This window comes from Lytechinus variegatus, chromosome 11 (genome assembly GCF_018143015.1).
Source record: "Lytechinus variegatus isolate NC3 chromosome 11, Lvar_3.0, whole genome shotgun sequence".
Classification (NCBI taxonomy): domain Eukaryota; kingdom Metazoa; phylum Echinodermata; class Echinoidea; order Temnopleuroida; family Toxopneustidae; genus Lytechinus; species Lytechinus variegatus.
In genome coordinates, this window is record NC_054750.1 from 19328500 (window position 1) to 19347227 (window position 18728).

General features: G+C 36.8%; 1 protein-coding gene across 1 annotated transcript in view; it reads left to right on the forward strand.

The window, feature by feature from the left end:
* Positions 1-328: 328 nt before the first annotated feature.
* LOC121423475 (EF-hand calcium-binding domain-containing protein 14-like) overlaps positions 329-18728 on the forward strand; it is a 37576-nt gene continuing 19176 nt past the window's right edge. The window contains exons 1-3 of the mRNA XM_041618822.1: positions 329-432; positions 7810-8106; positions 18287-18435. Coding sequence (XP_041474756.1) covers positions 7937-8106; positions 18287-18435 — 319 coding nt within the window. The 5' untranslated portion in view covers positions 329-432; positions 7810-7936. The remainder of the gene's footprint in view (positions 433-7809; positions 8107-18286; positions 18436-18728) is intronic.

Sequence of the window (18728 nt, forward strand, 5' to 3'; positions counted from 1 at the left end):
TGCTTCATCTGAGCCAATAATGCAAAACCCTTCTTCATAAAACTGATATGAGCCCTTAATTTGAGCTTGACTTCTCTCTCCCATGGGCCATTGGACAATTACCAAATCATTCTTTCATGACCATAAAAATCTACGCTTTTGATATATTGATATAAATCTGATAAAAAATGTAATTACGTGAAATACTAATTTTAACAGTTGCTTGACACGTAAAAAAAAACTTCAGCCTAATATTCCGGATCTGATGATGTCATCAGTGACCGCAGTTTGTTTTGTCGGTTCAATAATACTCCCGATCCGTCTGATCTGCCGGGTACGGTACGGGTAGGATATCCGAATCGCAAGGATTAATTGGGAATAAACTTGTCTTCGTGTGATGATGTGAAGGAATTTCCAGATGTCAAAGAAGGATTTACAACTGTAAATTAGATTGTAAGTAGAAATGGATGCTAATATGATTTCGGGTTTATTTTGTGCAATATTTGCGTTACTTATGTAATGATACGATTGCGATGTATGAGGATATGAGGGAATTCCGACAGAGATGTAGATCTACTTGCGTACTACAAATCATAGGTGGTCCCACATATCGAAATCGGCGTCCCGCTGCCTGTTTTTTTTTTTTTTTTTTTTTTGAGTGGGGGGGGGGGGTACCTCAGGCGAAGTTCGTGCAATCTCCACTTCACTACCGCTACACTTAGCCAGGAGGCGTTCTGGGGTAAAAATCATAGTACTATTCGTACCTTTTACCCCCTAACGCCAGGCACTTGCCCGTACAGGGCCGCACGTCGGAAAGGAAAATGCAACTATACAAATGCACCAAACAGCGCCTTATAATTTGAATCTGACGTTAACACTTCTGTACATGGGTATAAATATCGGTTAGGAAGGTTTGGTTTGTTTGGTAATGAAAGGGAACAAAAATCGCAGAAATGGGATGAAGAAATAAAAGTAGAAGAGAGTTTCCTACTCACATTTGTTGTCTTCGCCATCTTGGATCCATTGTTAATGCAACCTAGTTACGTGACGCTTATAGAGGGCGGCAAAATCAAGTGCTAAAAATGTCCCGCTTCAACCACTGAACCAGGGGGGTGTTTCATCAATATTGTCACGCGACAACTGTCAGCGCTGATAGTTGTCACGGCGGCGTCCGCTATCACCACGAGGTTGAAAATAGAATGTATATCACCCTAAACGATGTAAGAGAGTAACGCAATGAGCTCCGTCGGTAATACGACCTTTCAAAGTTCACGGCGGGGTCTGCTATCACCACGAGGTTGAAGAGAAGATTTATATGATCATAAACGATGTAAGAGAAAAGCGCAATGAGCTCCGTCATTATCACGATCTTTAAAAGTTCACGGCAGGGTCCGCTATCACCACGAGGTTGAAGAGAAGATGTCTAGCATCACAAAGAGGGTAAGATGGTAGCGCAGTGAGCTCCGTCGGTAATACGACCTTTCAAAGTTCACGGCGGCGTCTGCTATCACCACGAGGTTGAAAATAGACTGTATATCATCCTAAACGATGTAAGAGAGTAACGCAATGAGCTCCGTCGATAGTACGACTTTTAAAAGTTCACGGCGACGTCCGCTATCACCACGAGGTTGAAAATAGAATGTATATCATCCTAAACGATGTAAGAGAGTAACGCAATGAGCTCCGTCGATAGTACGACTTTTAAAAGTTCACGGCGGGGTCCGCTATCACCATGAGGTTGAAGAGAAGATTTATATGATCATAAACGATGTAAGAGAGTAGCGCAATGAGCTCCGTCATTATCACGATCTTTAAAAGTTCACGGCGGCATCCGCTATCACCATGAGTTGGAAGAGAAGATATCTATCCTCTTAAACATCGTCAGAGATAATACCGCGTCTTTCTCCCTGAATAATGCGACCTCTAAATAGCTAGCACCTCAAAAACAATCTTGAAATATGTTCTGAACAATCACGCACTGTAACTAGATCTACGCCGATTTTTTATTTTCGATTTTTTCCTTCAAGGGGCATGATCGAAGATCGGCAAGTGATCGCCGATTGTGGTGAAATCGAATGGAATCGGTTGCCGATTGCAAAATCGGTTACAAGCTTAAACAAGACCTTGTTCATTGAATGAGTGGTCTTACTCTTCACCCTTAATTATTTCACTCCGACTCCGTGTTCATCCTGCAGTTATCCTCAAAATTGGTGATTTTGGGCCAGTATCTAATTCCTCACATGTATTATTCACGGCCGATTTCAAAACATTGCATGCGATCGGTCGCAGGCCAAACAGCATAAATATTTATATTATAATTGGACGGCTCAGAAAATACCAGAAATAGGCAAGACTTCCATATGTCCCCTCCACTAAAATTGAAAAAAAGATATGGAGAAGGTTTATCAAGAATTATCTAACATATCTAAAAGATTTAAGAAGGAAAAGTCGGATACATACCAAAATATGGCATTATTCCGTCTAAAATTCGAGTGTGTGTAATTCCCTATGGCATCGGTTTATTTAGTCAGAAAAATAAATACCCAATACTCTTGGAGAGTAGACTAGTCGTAATATCGGTTGATATTACAACCACAACTGGGCCACAACTGGGCGTTGTGGCGTGCGCCTGTAATCCAAGCTGTGGGGAAGTTACAAATTGATGCAGAGGTTCGAGGTTCGAGCCCTGGTCACGTCTTTCGGATGGTGACATTAAAGATCGGTCCCAAACGTAAATAATCATATCTGATTGATACACGTCTGACAAAACTCAAATACACACACACACAATGATAACCGTTATGAAACCCATGGCTTTCAGCAATTTCTGCTAGCTCAGTGAGTAAGGCGACAGACTGGAGATGCTTCGTTCTGCAGCGAGAGGTTCGAATACAAGTTCCCACTGGGAGTAAGAAGAAAAAAAAGAAGAAAAAAGATAAAGACAGAAGGGGATTTTGTAGAAGTATTTTTAAAAATTAGTGGAGGGGACATATTGAAGTCTTTCCCAGAAATATTCTAACATAAGAGTTTGGGAAAATATTCCAAGAATCAGTGGAATATTTTCCCAAACTCTTAGAGAGTGAAGAGTAAGAAAATTAAGCTAGTTTTCTTTCTCGTTATATTTTTTTCTTTGATTTTTACCATAAACCTTTTTTTGATCCCACGATCGAGTTCAACATCCCAAAGTTAGGGTAGCTTAGTGTAGCGGTAGTGAAGTGGAGTGGAGCCTGCACGAACTTCGCCCAAGGTAGGGGGGGAGTGGGGTACATGTAGCCCACTTTATTAGGCAACACCCCTATACTTACCTAGTCTTGAGGACGCAATGATTAGGACTTTTAAAATACTGACATATACTTCTTCATCATTGACGTCTTGACATCCCATAGACGCATAAGAGAATTGCCAAACAAAGATGGATAGGGAAATCCATTTTTCGAGAAAAAATCACGTAAAGTTTGTGAATTTTATTGATTTTTACACTTTCCTACGCCTAATGCGTGGGAAGGTTTTAAAAAATGTTAGATAAAAATGTAAAAAAAGGTTTCTTACCTAACTGATGCCGCGTAGACCCCTCGATCCACATGTAAACAATGGAAGTACAATAGCGTCGACCCTTGAACTGCTTATTTATGACGTACTTTCGGCTAGCAATGCCGTTTTGACGAACAATTCATAGATAAAAATTATTATTTCACAAATACTAACATTTATTACGTAAATTATAAGTAATTGGTATCACGTAATAAATTTTAGTATTTGTACACGCAGATGGATGCAGTGGAATCCCTGGCTACGTGGAGGGTAAGCATACGTTAGTTAATTATTTTTTACTCACTAGGAGCCTTTATATGAACTGGGACTTTCACCACACCTTTTCCTATTGACACAACTCAACTGACTCACTTTTTCAAATGAAAAAAAATGGTAATCTTTTTTCTTTTCTCTCCTGTATGTTCTTCCAAGCTGATGAAACAATGATCAAAAACACTAAATAAAGCAAACTTGATCACACTTAACAGACTATTTAACTGTCTAATAACTCCTCGTGAGTCTTACGAGTCCCCTTCCCGTATTGAGACTTCCAATTTCCCATAGGAGGGGAGTCCTCGGATAACGAGGAATATGCTATTACTGGTTATCCGACAATGGGAATTTGGCAGTCTCAACACGGGAAAGGGACTCAGATCACAAAGAGTAATTAGACAGTTAAAGGAAAGTCCACCCTAACAAAAAATTTATTTGAAGTAAAAGAGAAAATTCCAACAAGCATAACACTGAAAATTTCATCAAAATCGGATGTAAAATGAGAAAGTTATGTTCTAAAATCTTGCTTATAATTTTCACAATACAGTTCTATGCACATCCTGGTCGGTATGCAAATGAAGAGACTGATGACATCATGCACTGACTATTTCTTTTGTATTTATTACATGAAATATGATATATTCTAACTTCTCCTCATTGGCAAGTGAAACAATGAATTCCTCCCTGACCATGTTGAATTAGCATTGTTTAATACTACATGTGGTCTAGTAAAGTTTGCCCTTTCATCAAAAATGTAAAAAATGAAATACATGTATTGTGTTATTCAAACAATAAAAAACAAAATAAAAAGTGAGTGAAGGACATTGATATTGACTGTCTCATTTGCATGTTACTGAATTGTGCATATTGCTGTTTTGTGAAATATAAGCTAAACTTTGAAATGTCAAACTTTCTTTTGTACATCCGATTTCGATGAAATTTTCAGCGTTATGCTAGTTTGAATTTTCTCTATAAATTATTCAAATCAACATTTTTTTCTGGGGAGGACTTGACCTTTAACCCTATCTAGGCCGGGGGGGGGGTCCTCGGAGGCCCCCCCCTCAACAAATCGCGCGATATTTTCGCCGTGCGAAATTTTTTGACCACGCCGCTCACTGACTTTTTACTTTCAAGTCTTGCGCACTTTTTTAGACCAATTTTGCGTCACCTGGGTATGTGGTTCCAAAGTTACGCAACATTATGTAAGTGCATGTCAGACCGAAAATTGCTCAAAAACGTGATTTCTTGTACAAAGTCAATGCAAATTGTGTTTTCAACCAAAATTCATAAATGTATGATTATTTTTAGTTTTGCTTGTCTAAATGTACATGTATTCATTTTATGCTTTTTATGATCACAGAAGAGTCCCCAACAAATTTCATTGAAAAAAACAATGAAAAACAAAGGGTCCAAAAACAAAGAAATACAAAAGAAATTGCAAAAAAACAATATAATACATAAGAAAACGATTTGATATCACAATTTTTTTCATGTACACTTGCTAAAGAAACCACAAAGAGTTTCTATACCAAAAATTAGTACATTTGGAGCTTTATTTAGGGAGTTAGAGGAAAAAGTATGATTTTGCATACTAATTACGCATAAATTAGCTTAATCACTTAATAACAATTCGCATGAAATAAATTACTATACGATCTTGTAGATTATGTCCCAGGCGACCCGCGTGCCAATTTTTGGCGCGATCGCGCAGTCGACAACCGAGATCTTAGGGGGGCCTGGGAGGCCCCCCCCGGCCATAGGAACTCCCAAAATACCCCGGCCTAGATAGGGTTAAATAGTGATTTTAATGTGATTTTCTTGATTTTAATGATTCTTATAAAAAATATTCATTTATCATCTATAGGAAGCTTTTCAAAAGTAGCAGAGTTGTTTTGAAGAGGAGGGAAATGAGAGGTAGATGTATTTTTAGGAGAGGGGACTTGGATCAGGACTAATAGCAGGGGCCGTGGAACTGTTTTCAAAGTGGGGGGCTGACCATGCAGGGTTCCCACGGTCACGGAAAATCATGGAAAAATTTGTGGTCCTGGAAAGTCAAGGAATTTGGAAAATTTGTGAAAAGTCATGGAAAAGTCATGGAATTGCATTTACCTCATGGTTCTAATATGGCAGCTTTCCGTTTTGTCGTGTCTCGCAAAGTTCTGTCATACTTAATTATCATACTCTGCTATTATAATCGGTGTTCATAATTTCCATTTTTCCCAGTTTTGTTACATCCCAAATTCTACAGAACTCCTGGGACATAGTTTCCAGTGGAAAGCTGAAAGGCTGTGGCGTCCCTTGCCTCCAGAGCTTGTCAATGTTATGTGGTCTACAGTCATGTAGTCTGCATACATTCTGTTTTGTTGGTAGTGGTTCAAGATTCAAGATAATTTATTGTCATGCATGCATAAAAATACACAAAATTTGATTTTGGGCATAAAGTTACAAACATGAATACAATAAACAATGGCATAAATAATACATTTGACAAACAATCATAACTGTTAAAATATGTATTGCACAACTGTACGAGAAGAAAAGAGAGAGAAGGAAAGGGGGAGAATGAGATCATAGGGGATAGAAGAGAAAAAATAGAAGATAAGAAAAGAAGAGAAGTCAGAGAGAAATAGAACAATGCAATTGTGCAACCTACTTGCACAGTACCAGTCACACCTCTCTAACACCCGTGTACCCGTCCGACCAGAGAACGATACATTATATAAAGCTCTCTGGCTGCAAACAGGTGCTAAAGACGTACGACTGGCACTGTACCTCCATGGAAAAGTCATGGAAAAGTAATGGAATTCTGTTTTCAAATTTCTGTGGGAACCCTGCCATGCAAAAAATCACAATCATGTGGTCATTTTTACGTTTTTGTACACGGTTTTTTAAAAAGTGGGGGGGGGGGCTGAAGCCCCCCAGCCCCCCCTGCTTCCGTGTCCCCCTGAATAGTTACTCCTTGTTGTCCAAGTCCCCTCCTATGGGAAATTGGACGAGAAGGGAACTCGGATTGCGAGGAGTAATTAGACAGTTAAATAGTATTTTTAATGTGATTTTTATTGATTTTGATGATTCTTAATATCAAGAATATTCATTTATCATCAAGGAAATTGTCTTAAAGTGGCAGAGTGGTTTTGAAGAGGAGGAAATGAGGGGTAGATGAATATCAACGGGTTAATTGCCGTCTTATTTTTTTATTTCTTGTTTCTTTTGTCCTTTTGCAAAGCAAGTCCCATATTTTTAGATTGTTTTCCAAATTGGAGAGAGTCTCCCATATTGGCCGTGTGCCTCTGCTGATCACTCTACATCATGTCACATGACATTGGGTTCTAAACGTAAGCCCAGGCATGCCAGGAGGCTCCTCGAAAGTAAAAATCATTCACTAACAAGTAACAAGTAACGTGTGCTTACTTATCACGGAGCTAGGGATTGTGCCTGTTTTCTTTTGTGAATAATTATTCAATTGCTGTTTACAAAGTCAGCACTACTGCTAATTGAATCGCCTAATGCAGGCAAGACTGCCAGAGGCGTTCCACTTGTTATTTTTTTAAATGTATCTCCCTTGTGTTTGTTTTTTTATTTCAATTTTTCAATTCGGAAATCGTCTGTGAATATAATCAAATCATAAATTTCAATTGAGCGAATTAAAACAAAATTGTCATTGAGTTTTAATACATTAATGTTGCATCACATCTTTGATCAATTTAGATCTGTCACGCACATTATTACAACTTTTGAACCTTTGGTCCAGAGAGTTGTGTGAGACTTTAAATGAAGAGAGTCATAAAATATTGTGACACAAGCTTTGTTAATCAATCACAAAATTTTGTATTCATTTTATGCATGAATTATGCAGTGCAGAGTTTTTATCCATGTATACATGGAAAATGTTCAGTCGTCATTATTGCTACTGTTTATATTCCATTTCATGTTTGCAACCACAACAGGGATTATGCTCAAGATCTACCTCTCAATCTTTTATTGAGAAATGAGAATCCTTTCTTTTATTTCTATCTTTACCTGTAGCATAATTTTGAGTAGCTCCTGAATGGACCAGCCTACACCTTCGATGCCCCAGTGAGAGGAAGAAAAAGGATCAAATCTGGAGCCACAGCGGAGACCAAAAAATTCTTCTGCGAGGGGGACAAAAAGAATGAAAAAACGCAAGGAGTTGGATGCACTCCTCACTATGGCTAACGGAAAGAAGAACGGGAAAAGCAAGCGCTCGAAGGAGGGTCATGAGCTCTTGCGATTAGATTCAGATTCAAATTCCTCAGACAACGATGAACTGTTTTTGGCACCAAAGAAGACTGTGGTCAGGAGGTGGGTATACTTTGGTTAATAGCCACTCATCCAATGTAGAAGGTTATTCTATGCATTTACATGTAATGTATGCTATGACTACGTGTAACAAATAGGGGGGGTTGAACATGCATAAATGGTCCTATGGTCTAGTGGCTCCTGGGGTCCGTTGCAGAAAGAGTTGCGTTTAAACGCAAGTCAAAGAATCAATCGCAAGTCCAAAATGCGCGCTGTTGATTGGTTGAATTGGGCTCCGTTGCAGAAAGAGTTGCGTTTAAACGCAAGTCAAAGAATCAATCGCAAGTCCAAAATGCGCGCTGTTGATTGGTTGAAAATCAAGTTGCGCATGATTTTTTAGAGTTGCGTTTGATTGCATCTCTTTCTGCAACGGGCCCCTGATGTGTTATCTACAATATTGGCCTACTTCTCTGAATGATGATTTTTCATGAGACCAGTCACAGAATGAAAACAGTATACAAATATTTCAGGCTTTGAGTAAGTAATTGGTTTAGCCGGAATTATTTTCTGAGGTTGAACTGGCATTACTATTCATTAAAAAATAGTCATTTTGCCAGTACATGTACAACCAAGGATGAATAATTCCCTATATATAACCCAAATCCTGTATGCTGATTTGTCTAAATAGCATCATGTGCATTACCAAACATATTCTCACTAATTTGTGAAGATGTTGAAAATGAAACGCCCACTGAAGAAAATTTAATATTTTGCGACCTCAGTGATGGAATAGTGCACAATTCCATCATTGACATCCCAGATCATGATCTATTGGGTGCATCGGTCAGCGAAGTGACTCTACCGGGCAAGTCCCATGAAGGGATGGCGCAGGCACAAATGCGCGTTCTGCTGAGCGCGTGGCTTCAGGAGAGAAGATCAGTCAGTGCAACGTGTTATCTGTATTTTGGTTCAGGCTAAAAAAAGATGAACTACGTGTTAAAGAAATAGATTGTCAAGATCGACATGTATTGTTCCAAATTACAAAATATAAGATAAAACAAATATACCAGGCCTTTATTTCAAAAGTGCAGAGGGAATTATCCATCCTCTGTTGTACTGGCAAGATTTCCACTTTCCCTCGGGGCTTCACCCCTCAAGGAAAAATGCCAATCCAACCTCAGACAAATTGTTCCCGCTATACTAAAATATTTGTATATTATACTTTTGAAATCTAGTTCTTGTACTGGTGTATGTAGTTTATCCTATTTTAATCTGAACCCAGGCCCACTGGTAGTAGTTGAGAGGAGAGGCAGTTGCCCAGCCCAGAAATGAATGGTGTGGGTGTGTGTTGCAGTAGGGGTGGGGGTCATGTGATGTCCCGGCAAGTGGGGGATAGTCTGAACTATAGCCACTATGTGATTGAACCAATCTCTTAATTATTGACATGTGCTTTGTAAAAAGTATTGAAGCTAACCTGTGTAATTTTTTTAAATTTTGACTGAGTGGAATTTGTGCAGTTCCTTCGTGAAGTTTGATAATTTTCTTTTGGAACCCAGTTTGCTTGTTTTATGCAAGTGTGGCTGTACTAGGGGAGAAGCATTTGCCTTCCTCACTTTTACTCCCTAAACCTATGAAACTTACACCTTTTTTGCTGAAATTAAAGGGGAATCCAACCCAAATAAAAAATTGTTTTTATAAGAAAAAGAAAAATCAGACAAGCTGATAGGTGAAAGTTTGAATAATATTGGACAAACAACAAGAAAGTTATGAATTTTTAAAAGTTGTAAATATTGGTAATCACTATACCCATGGAGACTTCAAATTGGCCACATATGGGATGTCATAGTGATGTACGGGTCTCACGGGCCTAATCACTAGTGGCAGGCCCTAGATATTCATTCGAGCCAACCCATTGCTATTTTTTTTATTTTGATATGGCTGATTGACAAAGTGTATGCATGTGATTGTCCATCTAAAACTGATTCTATTTTTGGTAATTACTGAACTTCTTTTTCCCAAATTGGGAAGAAATATCACCAATTTTGGACTATATTTTGACTGGCGGAAGGATTAGGGCTATTTTGCTGTTTGAGGTGATGAATCTGCTCCACCCGACGGTGTCTTCAAACACGCCAATTTATTTTTAAAATGAGCCGGTCGAGGGACCCTTTTCTGGTCAGATATGGATTGCCAGATATAAATCCTATCCACTGGTAGTAAACATTCGACCACCGAATTTCATCCTTATTTTTTATGAATTTTTTAAAGTGCCAATTTAACACATGAGTCTATGGGGAATGAATTAGGCCTGTGAGACCTACAGGTCTCACGGGCCTAATCACTAGTGGCAGGCCCTAGATATTCATTCGAGCCAACCCATTGCTATTTTTTTTATTTTGATATGGCTGATTGACAAAGTGTATGCATGTGATTGTCCATCTAAAACTGATTCTATTTTTGGTAATTACTGAACTTCTTTTTCCCAAATTGGGAAGAAATATCACCAATTTTGGACTATATTTTGACTGGCGGAAGGATTAGGGCTATTTTGCTGTTTGAGGTGATGAATCTGCTCCACCCGACGGTGTCTTCAAACACGCCAATTTATTTTTAAAATGAGCCGGTCGAGGGACCCTTTTCTGGTCAGATATGGATTGCCAGATATAAATCCTATCCACTGGTAGTAAACATTCGACCACCGAATTTCATCCTTATTTTTTATGAATTTTTTAAAGTGCCAATTTAACACATGAGTCTATGGGGAATGAATTAGGCCTGTGAGACCTGTAAGTACCTTGACCATAGCCTATTACATGGGGAATTCCCTAGTACTAAATACCTGCCCAACTCTTCAGTAGCAGGTGATTTCACTAGTATACATGTTTCAATCATCAAGAGGTCCAAAAACTGAACTTCATGGCTATATACAAGGCTACATAGGGGGTATAACAGGTAACAAGTTGTTATTAGTAACTCTGTGTTTGTGTACCTAGGCTAGGCTGTGTAGCCGCTGTGCGTGTCACTGGGTCTGGGACTGGGGTTGCTTGCATGTTGTCGTGTGTTTTCGTATACCGACGAGCGCTGCTAGCTGTAAATCGTGTATAGCACCCATCACAAGATATAGTACACATTAGATTAGGCCTTGCATCAATTGCACTTGTGAAATGGGTTCATGGGGAAGGGAATGAGAAGAGAAAACTTTAGAATTTGGCTGAAGAGTGGTGGATTCAAGAGGGAAGGGGGGGGGGGGGGGTTGAGAAAAGCATAGTTATTGGGGGGGGGCTGATAATGAGTTCTAATGCTATCTTGTTCAACTTTAACTGACTTCTAGCCAGACTAGCCCCATCCATTTAGAATACAAGCCATCTAATCCCCTCTCTCCTGTGTGTCTCTCTCTCTTACACCCTGGCTTGGGCCCTTAATTGTCATAGGAAGATGTGAATGTATAGTGTGCTTGTATGTTGATTCTCATTTCTTTTTATTATCTCATTTAACTCATGTGAATCTGGTATTTATATTGTGGGCAGATCTTGAATCCACATATGCACACTATTCATATCTACAATTTGCATTATAGGATTTGGGCCCTACATTGCATCCATTGTTGAGCTACATATAGGCATGTAGGATGTGTGTAAATCCATAGGGCACTAGACATTAGGAGTAACATTAGAAATGGTCATTACATAACACATCTGTATATTTCATGCATTTCTTTGTGATAAAGTGAGTGTACAGATGTTAAAGAAAAGCCAGGAAGGTAAATTAAAAAGAAACCTTCATGTGCCATATAATACAGGTCTCACGGGCCTAATCACTAGTGGCAGGCCCTAGATATTCATTCGAGCCAACCCATTGCTATTTTTTTTATTTTGATATGGCTGATTGACAAAGTGTATGCATGTGATTGTCCATCTAAAACTGATTCTATTTTTGGTAATTACTGAACTTCTTTTTCCCAAATTGGGAAGAAATATCACCAATTTTGGACTATATTTTGACTGGCGGAAGGATTAGGGCTATTTTGCTGTTTGAGGTGATGAATCTGCTCCACCCGACGGTGTCTTCAAACACGCCAATTTATTTTTAAAATGAGCCGGTCGAGGGACCCTTTTCTGGTCAGATATGGATTGCCAGATATAAATCCTATCCACTGGTAGTAAACATTCGACCACCGAATTTCATCCTTATTTTTTATGAATTTTTTAAAGTGCCAATTTAACACATGAGTCTATGGGGAATGAATTAGGCCTGTGAGACCTAAGGCAAGGACTACCGTACTCTTCCATGTACTCCAATACATATTATGGCTAAAATGTCATTTTTCCCACAAGTTTTATTTCAAATTATATTTTTCTTTCATGAGGACATAAAACAATATACTACCTGGGTTATATTTAGATTACTGCCCCAGGGGAATGAGTACATGTACTATAGGAGAAAACCACAAATCCCTGAAAATAGATTACATGGCCTATGGGAAAGTTGTCCTTGCCCCTTGTCTTAATTTACTTACCCAGTTGCCAATTTGAAATTTACATAATATTAGTGATCTCAATTTTAATGCAGCTATAACTGTCTTTCTTATTGCTTGTCGGATTTCTTTCAAACTTTCACCATTCTGTTTAATTTATTTTTCTCCTTCCCAACACAACATTTTATGACCAAGGATGGATTCCCCTTAATACATGTCTATTAGTCAAACTTGTGCAGAGTATTCATCATTTTCAATATTAATGATTTAAAGTGCCCTTGTGTGATATGTTTGATTGCTTTGCTCCCTCATTTTACAATTTCATTAAAAAAATTTCTTTCTCAGTCTATCCCCTGCAAAATTCTGCTTACGATCCTAATATCCAGATATTGCTTTCATAAAAGTATCAAAAAGTGAGCTTCCATTGTTGTTACATGTAATTGAGAGAGAAAAAATCCTGTCACCTCGCAAGTAAAATATCTGCGATTGTTCCACCATTTGTATCTTTTGTAAAACAAAAGTGAAAAAATGTATTGATGTACATGTAACTCATACCTGATGATAGTCATTGTATTTAAATCTATTGTTTAGATTAACTTTTTTTTAAGTTTCTAAAATGAGCTCTTCTTGTACAGTATGTAGTAAATTGCACTATGATGAGTGTGTCATAAAATCAATTAAATCAGATTTAAGTAGTTTCCAGTTCATTTTGAGAATTGAAGTAGAATTTGCCTTGAAGCTAAGATTGTATCATGCCCAGCTTGATATCAAACTGAACAGCTGGAAGTCTTTCAATCTTGAACAGTCAACTTGACTGACAATGAACAAGCATATTTTATCAGTCTACTTGTCTGTAATATGTGAAATATAAACATGACTATACAGACAGACAGTGAGTATTAAAGTTGCTTCTTTATCTGAATGAAGCAACTGAGGATCAGAAATTTGAATTAATTGCTGAAAACTCCTTTGTACCTCATTTGAAGTGTGTAAATATTGTATTAAAAATTCTATACAAAATTTTGAAGAAAAAAAAAACAACAACACATATGACAACAACAAAACATAATGTGCTTTCAGAAGTGAAGAAGTATTTACAGTGTAGATGAAACACATCTCATAAATTACTTTTAAAAAGTATCTAAGTATATTTTTTAATACAGCATGTGTTGGTTATTTACTATTTTATTAAATCTAGATTTTCTGTTATTCTATATGTAAACTGCTCTCTTCTTTATTTTTAGTATTTAAAATAAGGTTCACATGTCCATGTACAGTTCATTGATAATCATAACTTTCTCTTCTCTATTTTGTAACTATATGTAGTACTACAGGTAACAACTAGATTTACATGAACTCTTTACATGCTCATCAATGATAATGGAAATCTATTTGTTAATACAGTACGTCCCCTATTCCGGTTCATAACTTCAGAGACATTGTATACATGAATGCAACTGATATATTTGCTCGTATCAAGAATTTAAAATAAGATTCATTGGATGCAAAGATATACATTTAGATAGACAGAGGGGATTATAGTAGCAAATAATATACTGTTCAAACTTCATAAATTCATAGTTCAAACATACATCTTGCCAATTGTCTTGTAAAACCAGTCCATTGATATGATGCATATTTGTACACGTATGTTTATGATTGATGTAGACCATCTTTCAAATACCTGCATATTTTATTAATGTACATTTCAGTACATATATATACCACAAGGTAAACTATGCAGGCAGTCAACACAGACCAAGTTTTACAATTTTGTGATGGGAGGGGTACTTATTTAGGGGGTAACCTACTTGTATTGAAGGATGATCTATATAATGTACAGCACATTACAGGCCTAGGCTACATGATAGATTATCAGGTATGATTTGATGTGACCATAATCATGAGATACTATTCCCTTGTCTTGGGTTGAGTTGACTGCAGACTTGATACATGTGTACTCTGCCAACAGTGAAACCTGTGTATAAAGATGGCCCAAGGGAGACTTGGTCTTTGTAACCAGGTGCAGGTGGTCTTTCAAAATGTAATTTATGTACCTACATGTATACATGCATAATATTCAGTTCTTGTATGTGCATAACACATTATAAAGTCTCTATGCGCTTCCAAAGGACTTGGATATTATTACCCTGGCTTTAGCTCAAGCAACTTTTACATGCTCAGCATTTCAAGGAATAAATTTCTGCCAGGTACCCATTCACCTCACTTGGGTTGATGCATACAATGCATATGATGTCACAAATTAAAAACTGTTAAAAATTCATAAACCTTCACCAATTTTTGTCTTTTTTTTTAAATATCAAAACTAAATACTAGTACATGTATGTCATTAGGGTGAACTTCCCCCTTAAATGAATTGGATAAGTGGGAAATCACTTTCTGTGGATTTACTAGAAATAAAAGACGAAAGGGGCTTTAAAAATAATGGAAATTTTGGTCTCTGATATAGTCACACAAATTACAAACATATACCTTTTTTGAAATTATCATTATTACAAATCTTTTAAAGATATGATGGCCCTATCTTTAATTTTTTTCTAGAAAAAAAACAAAACAAAACATAGTGTACAGTGTATACAATATGGTTTATTATAGCCTTAAATACATGTACAGGTATGTGATATTAGTTTTCATTTATCATTATCCCAATATTTTTTCCTAGAGAAATCCTTAAGCAAATTCCTGACTGACTCGCACTCCAATGCAACTCCTATTTATGGCAACATAATTAAGAGGGTCTTGATCAGAATTCCATCAACCCCTAATGTGATGTTGTTGTCCATCCCTAGCCTAGCCTCGAGGCAACTAGCGCTGATGCAATTTATATTCATTTAGTCGTGTCTGGGATTCACTCACTCTTCTTCATCCAGCATATATGACCGAGGCATCATGTGGCATGTACATGCTGACACAACATGAAATGAAAGGAAATGAAATTGACATTTCCAGTATTACAATGCCAATCCCTGTTAAATAGACTTGACTGAGTGCCGTGACATATTGATTTTTAAAGGTCAAGTCCACCTCAGAAAAATGTTGATTTGGATCCATAGAAAAAATCAGACTTTTAATAAGCATAATGCTGAAAATTTCATCAAAATCTGATGTAAAATAAGAAGTTATGACCTCTTAAAGTTTTGCTTATTTTTCACAAATAGTTATACACAATTTAGTCATATATGCAAATGAAAGAATGGATGATGTCCCTCACTCACTATTTCTTTTGTTTTTTATTGATTGAATTATATAATATTTCTATTTTTACAGATTTGACAATAAGGGCCAACTTGACTGATCCATGAAATATTAAACAATAGTAATTCCACAAGTTCAGGGAACAATAAAACTTTGTTTCACAGGACAATGAGGAGAAAATGAGAATATTTCATATTTCATTTATAATAAAATACAAAGAAAAGTGAGTGATGTCATCAGTTCCCTCATTTGAATACCGACCGGATGTGCATATAATTGTTTTGTAAAATTAAGCAAAACATAAATGTCATTACTTTCTTATTATACATCCAATTTTGATGAAATTTTCAGTGTTATGTTTGTTGGCTTTTCTCTTTTTATTCAAATAAACTTTTTGTTGGGGTGGACTTGTCCTTTAAACTTGAATACAATTTTTACCTCTTCATAGTGTGTAGGATTTGTCTCTTGTATCCTGAAATCTTATGACTTTTTTTTTTACCAATGTTTTATTCATATTTTGGAAACAAGACACAATATTTAAGTCTACATGTAAATAATAATAATAATAATATGCATCATTTATACAGTGCGTCCCAGAAAAAACGAAACCGAGATTTAGCGATAATTTATCATTACTTAATCATAAATAAAATAGACAAATGACCTACCAATTTAAAGCTTAGAATCTCCTCTTTCATCTGATATTACTTACATTATTTCTCCTTCACGCATGAGTGAGCAAATATAATTTGAAGAAAGGATATCAAAAACTCATTTGGCGGGGGGTATCTGGGTTTCAAAAAGAAAACCACATTTTTGAAAAGTTCAATATCTCCTCTTTAATTTGATACCTAAATTACAGAAAATGGTCAAGAAATACGAAAGTTCTGGTCATTTGAAATAAGGCTTGAATTTCAATAATTTCATAAAATGAAGAGGTTCTCCAGGCTGGCTTTCAAACTCACTCGACACTCCGTTTTGTTGACGATCAGCCATGCATTGAATCTTCTGTTCACCATGTGAAAGCTTCTGTGGGAAACCGGTGAAAACACGTTTATCTCATGAAATTATGGAAATGCAAGCCTTATTTCAAATGACCAGAACTTTTTTATTTCTTGACCATTTTCTGTAATTGAGGTACCAAATTAAAGAGCAGATATTTAACTTTTCAGAAATGTGGTTTTCTTTTTGAAACCCAGATACCCCTCGCCAAATGAGATTTTGGTATCCTTTCTTCACATTGTTTTTGCTCACTCATGCGTGAATAGGAAATAAGCTAAGTAATATCAGATGAAAGAGGAGATTCTAAGCTTTAAATTGGTAGGTCATTTGTCTATTTTATTTATGATTAAGTAATGATAAATGATCGCTAAATCTCGGTTTCGTTTATTCTGGGACGCACTGTATAGCGCTTAAAAACAAATGTTTCTAAGCGCTGCATACTATTACCCCGGCTCTAGCGCGGCTACCCTGATCGGGCACATCGAGCATTCAAGGAATTTCTTCCTACCAGGTACCCATTTACCACACCTGGGTAGAGTGTGGCAAACGTAGATAAACGCCTTGCCAAAGGACGCTAGTGCTGCGGTGGGATTTGAACCCCAGACCTCTTGGTTCACAGTCCAGAGACTTATCCACTGAGCCACAACACCTCTGCTAAACCGACCCTCTCCCTCCCCCTCCCCTCTTGTGATATTTCGAGTCAAAGTTTTTTGTTTTTCAGATGGTGAACTCTACATATTTTCTGCCTGCTGGTTATTACACGTCACATTCAGCTTGTGTTGTTGAAACATTTTTTAAAAGAAATAATATTCAATCATTTTGTTTCATGCAGTGTATAATGTTTGATTCTGACACCTTTTTATGTACTAGAATAATAGAATTGTAGTATTTGCAGTCTTGTCCATTTTTTTGTGTACCTTGCTGGCCTCTTACCAAATATACAAGTCATGTACATGTAAATTTACAAAGCTATCCCAAGTTTAATTGACCACACTAACCACGGATCATAGCAAGCAAGCCTTATATGACATTGTGATTATTGTAATTCTGCATAAAGTGCAATTACGGACAGTTACTAGTTCATAGTATCCTGTCTTGACAATTTCTGAATTCTGAAAATTGCTTTGAAGCTAATGATGTTATTTGCTATACTATACATGTACAGTATACCTTGAACAGACATTACATTTTCAGTACTTTTTATGAATTATGAAAAACAAAACATGGCTTGTCAAGACTTTAAGTACACAATTGGACATTCATTTGTGTGAAAATTTACTGACAAATTTCTAGTTCTTTAAAATAGATTACTTAATTGCTTTAAAAATCATATTTCATGACCCTGCTTAAAACTCACAACAGGGAGTGATCTTCATGGACGTACATGTAATTAGCATTGAAATATATGCACATAAAAATGTTGTGGGTACAGATCTGATTGTTTACTGTTAAAAAGAAGGTCTGGATCTAACATAAGTTCTTCCAAAGTCTAATCTCAGTGTATTCCAATGTTTATATTCTGTCTTTTTATCTTTTTGTATCGTATTTCAGACCGAAGCCTTGCTCATGTTGTGCAATGTGTGTACCTCTTGTCATGTTCATCTTAACGATGGGCTGTATGGTCATCACAGGAGGATTAATCTGGATGCATTTTAACCTCAAACAAGATCTAGATAACCTCAGAAAAACACTGGAAAAAGGTAGGATGTCTTGTCTCACGTTAAATTAAAAAAAAACTTGCAGGTTCCATTTTAAGAGAATGTAATGCTTCTAGAAAAGGACACATTGTACACTTTTTCACACAAATTTTGTAGGGGGAGAGGGAAGGGGCTAGGAAGGAATATTACAATGAAAACCTGACCAATTGTATCAGTGTACTGTATTTAAACAGTATTGCCTCAAAAAATCAAACGGAAAAATAATACCAATTACAATTATAGTCATAATGCAGTTCTTATAGCGCATATCACATTACATGTATGTTATAATGTCC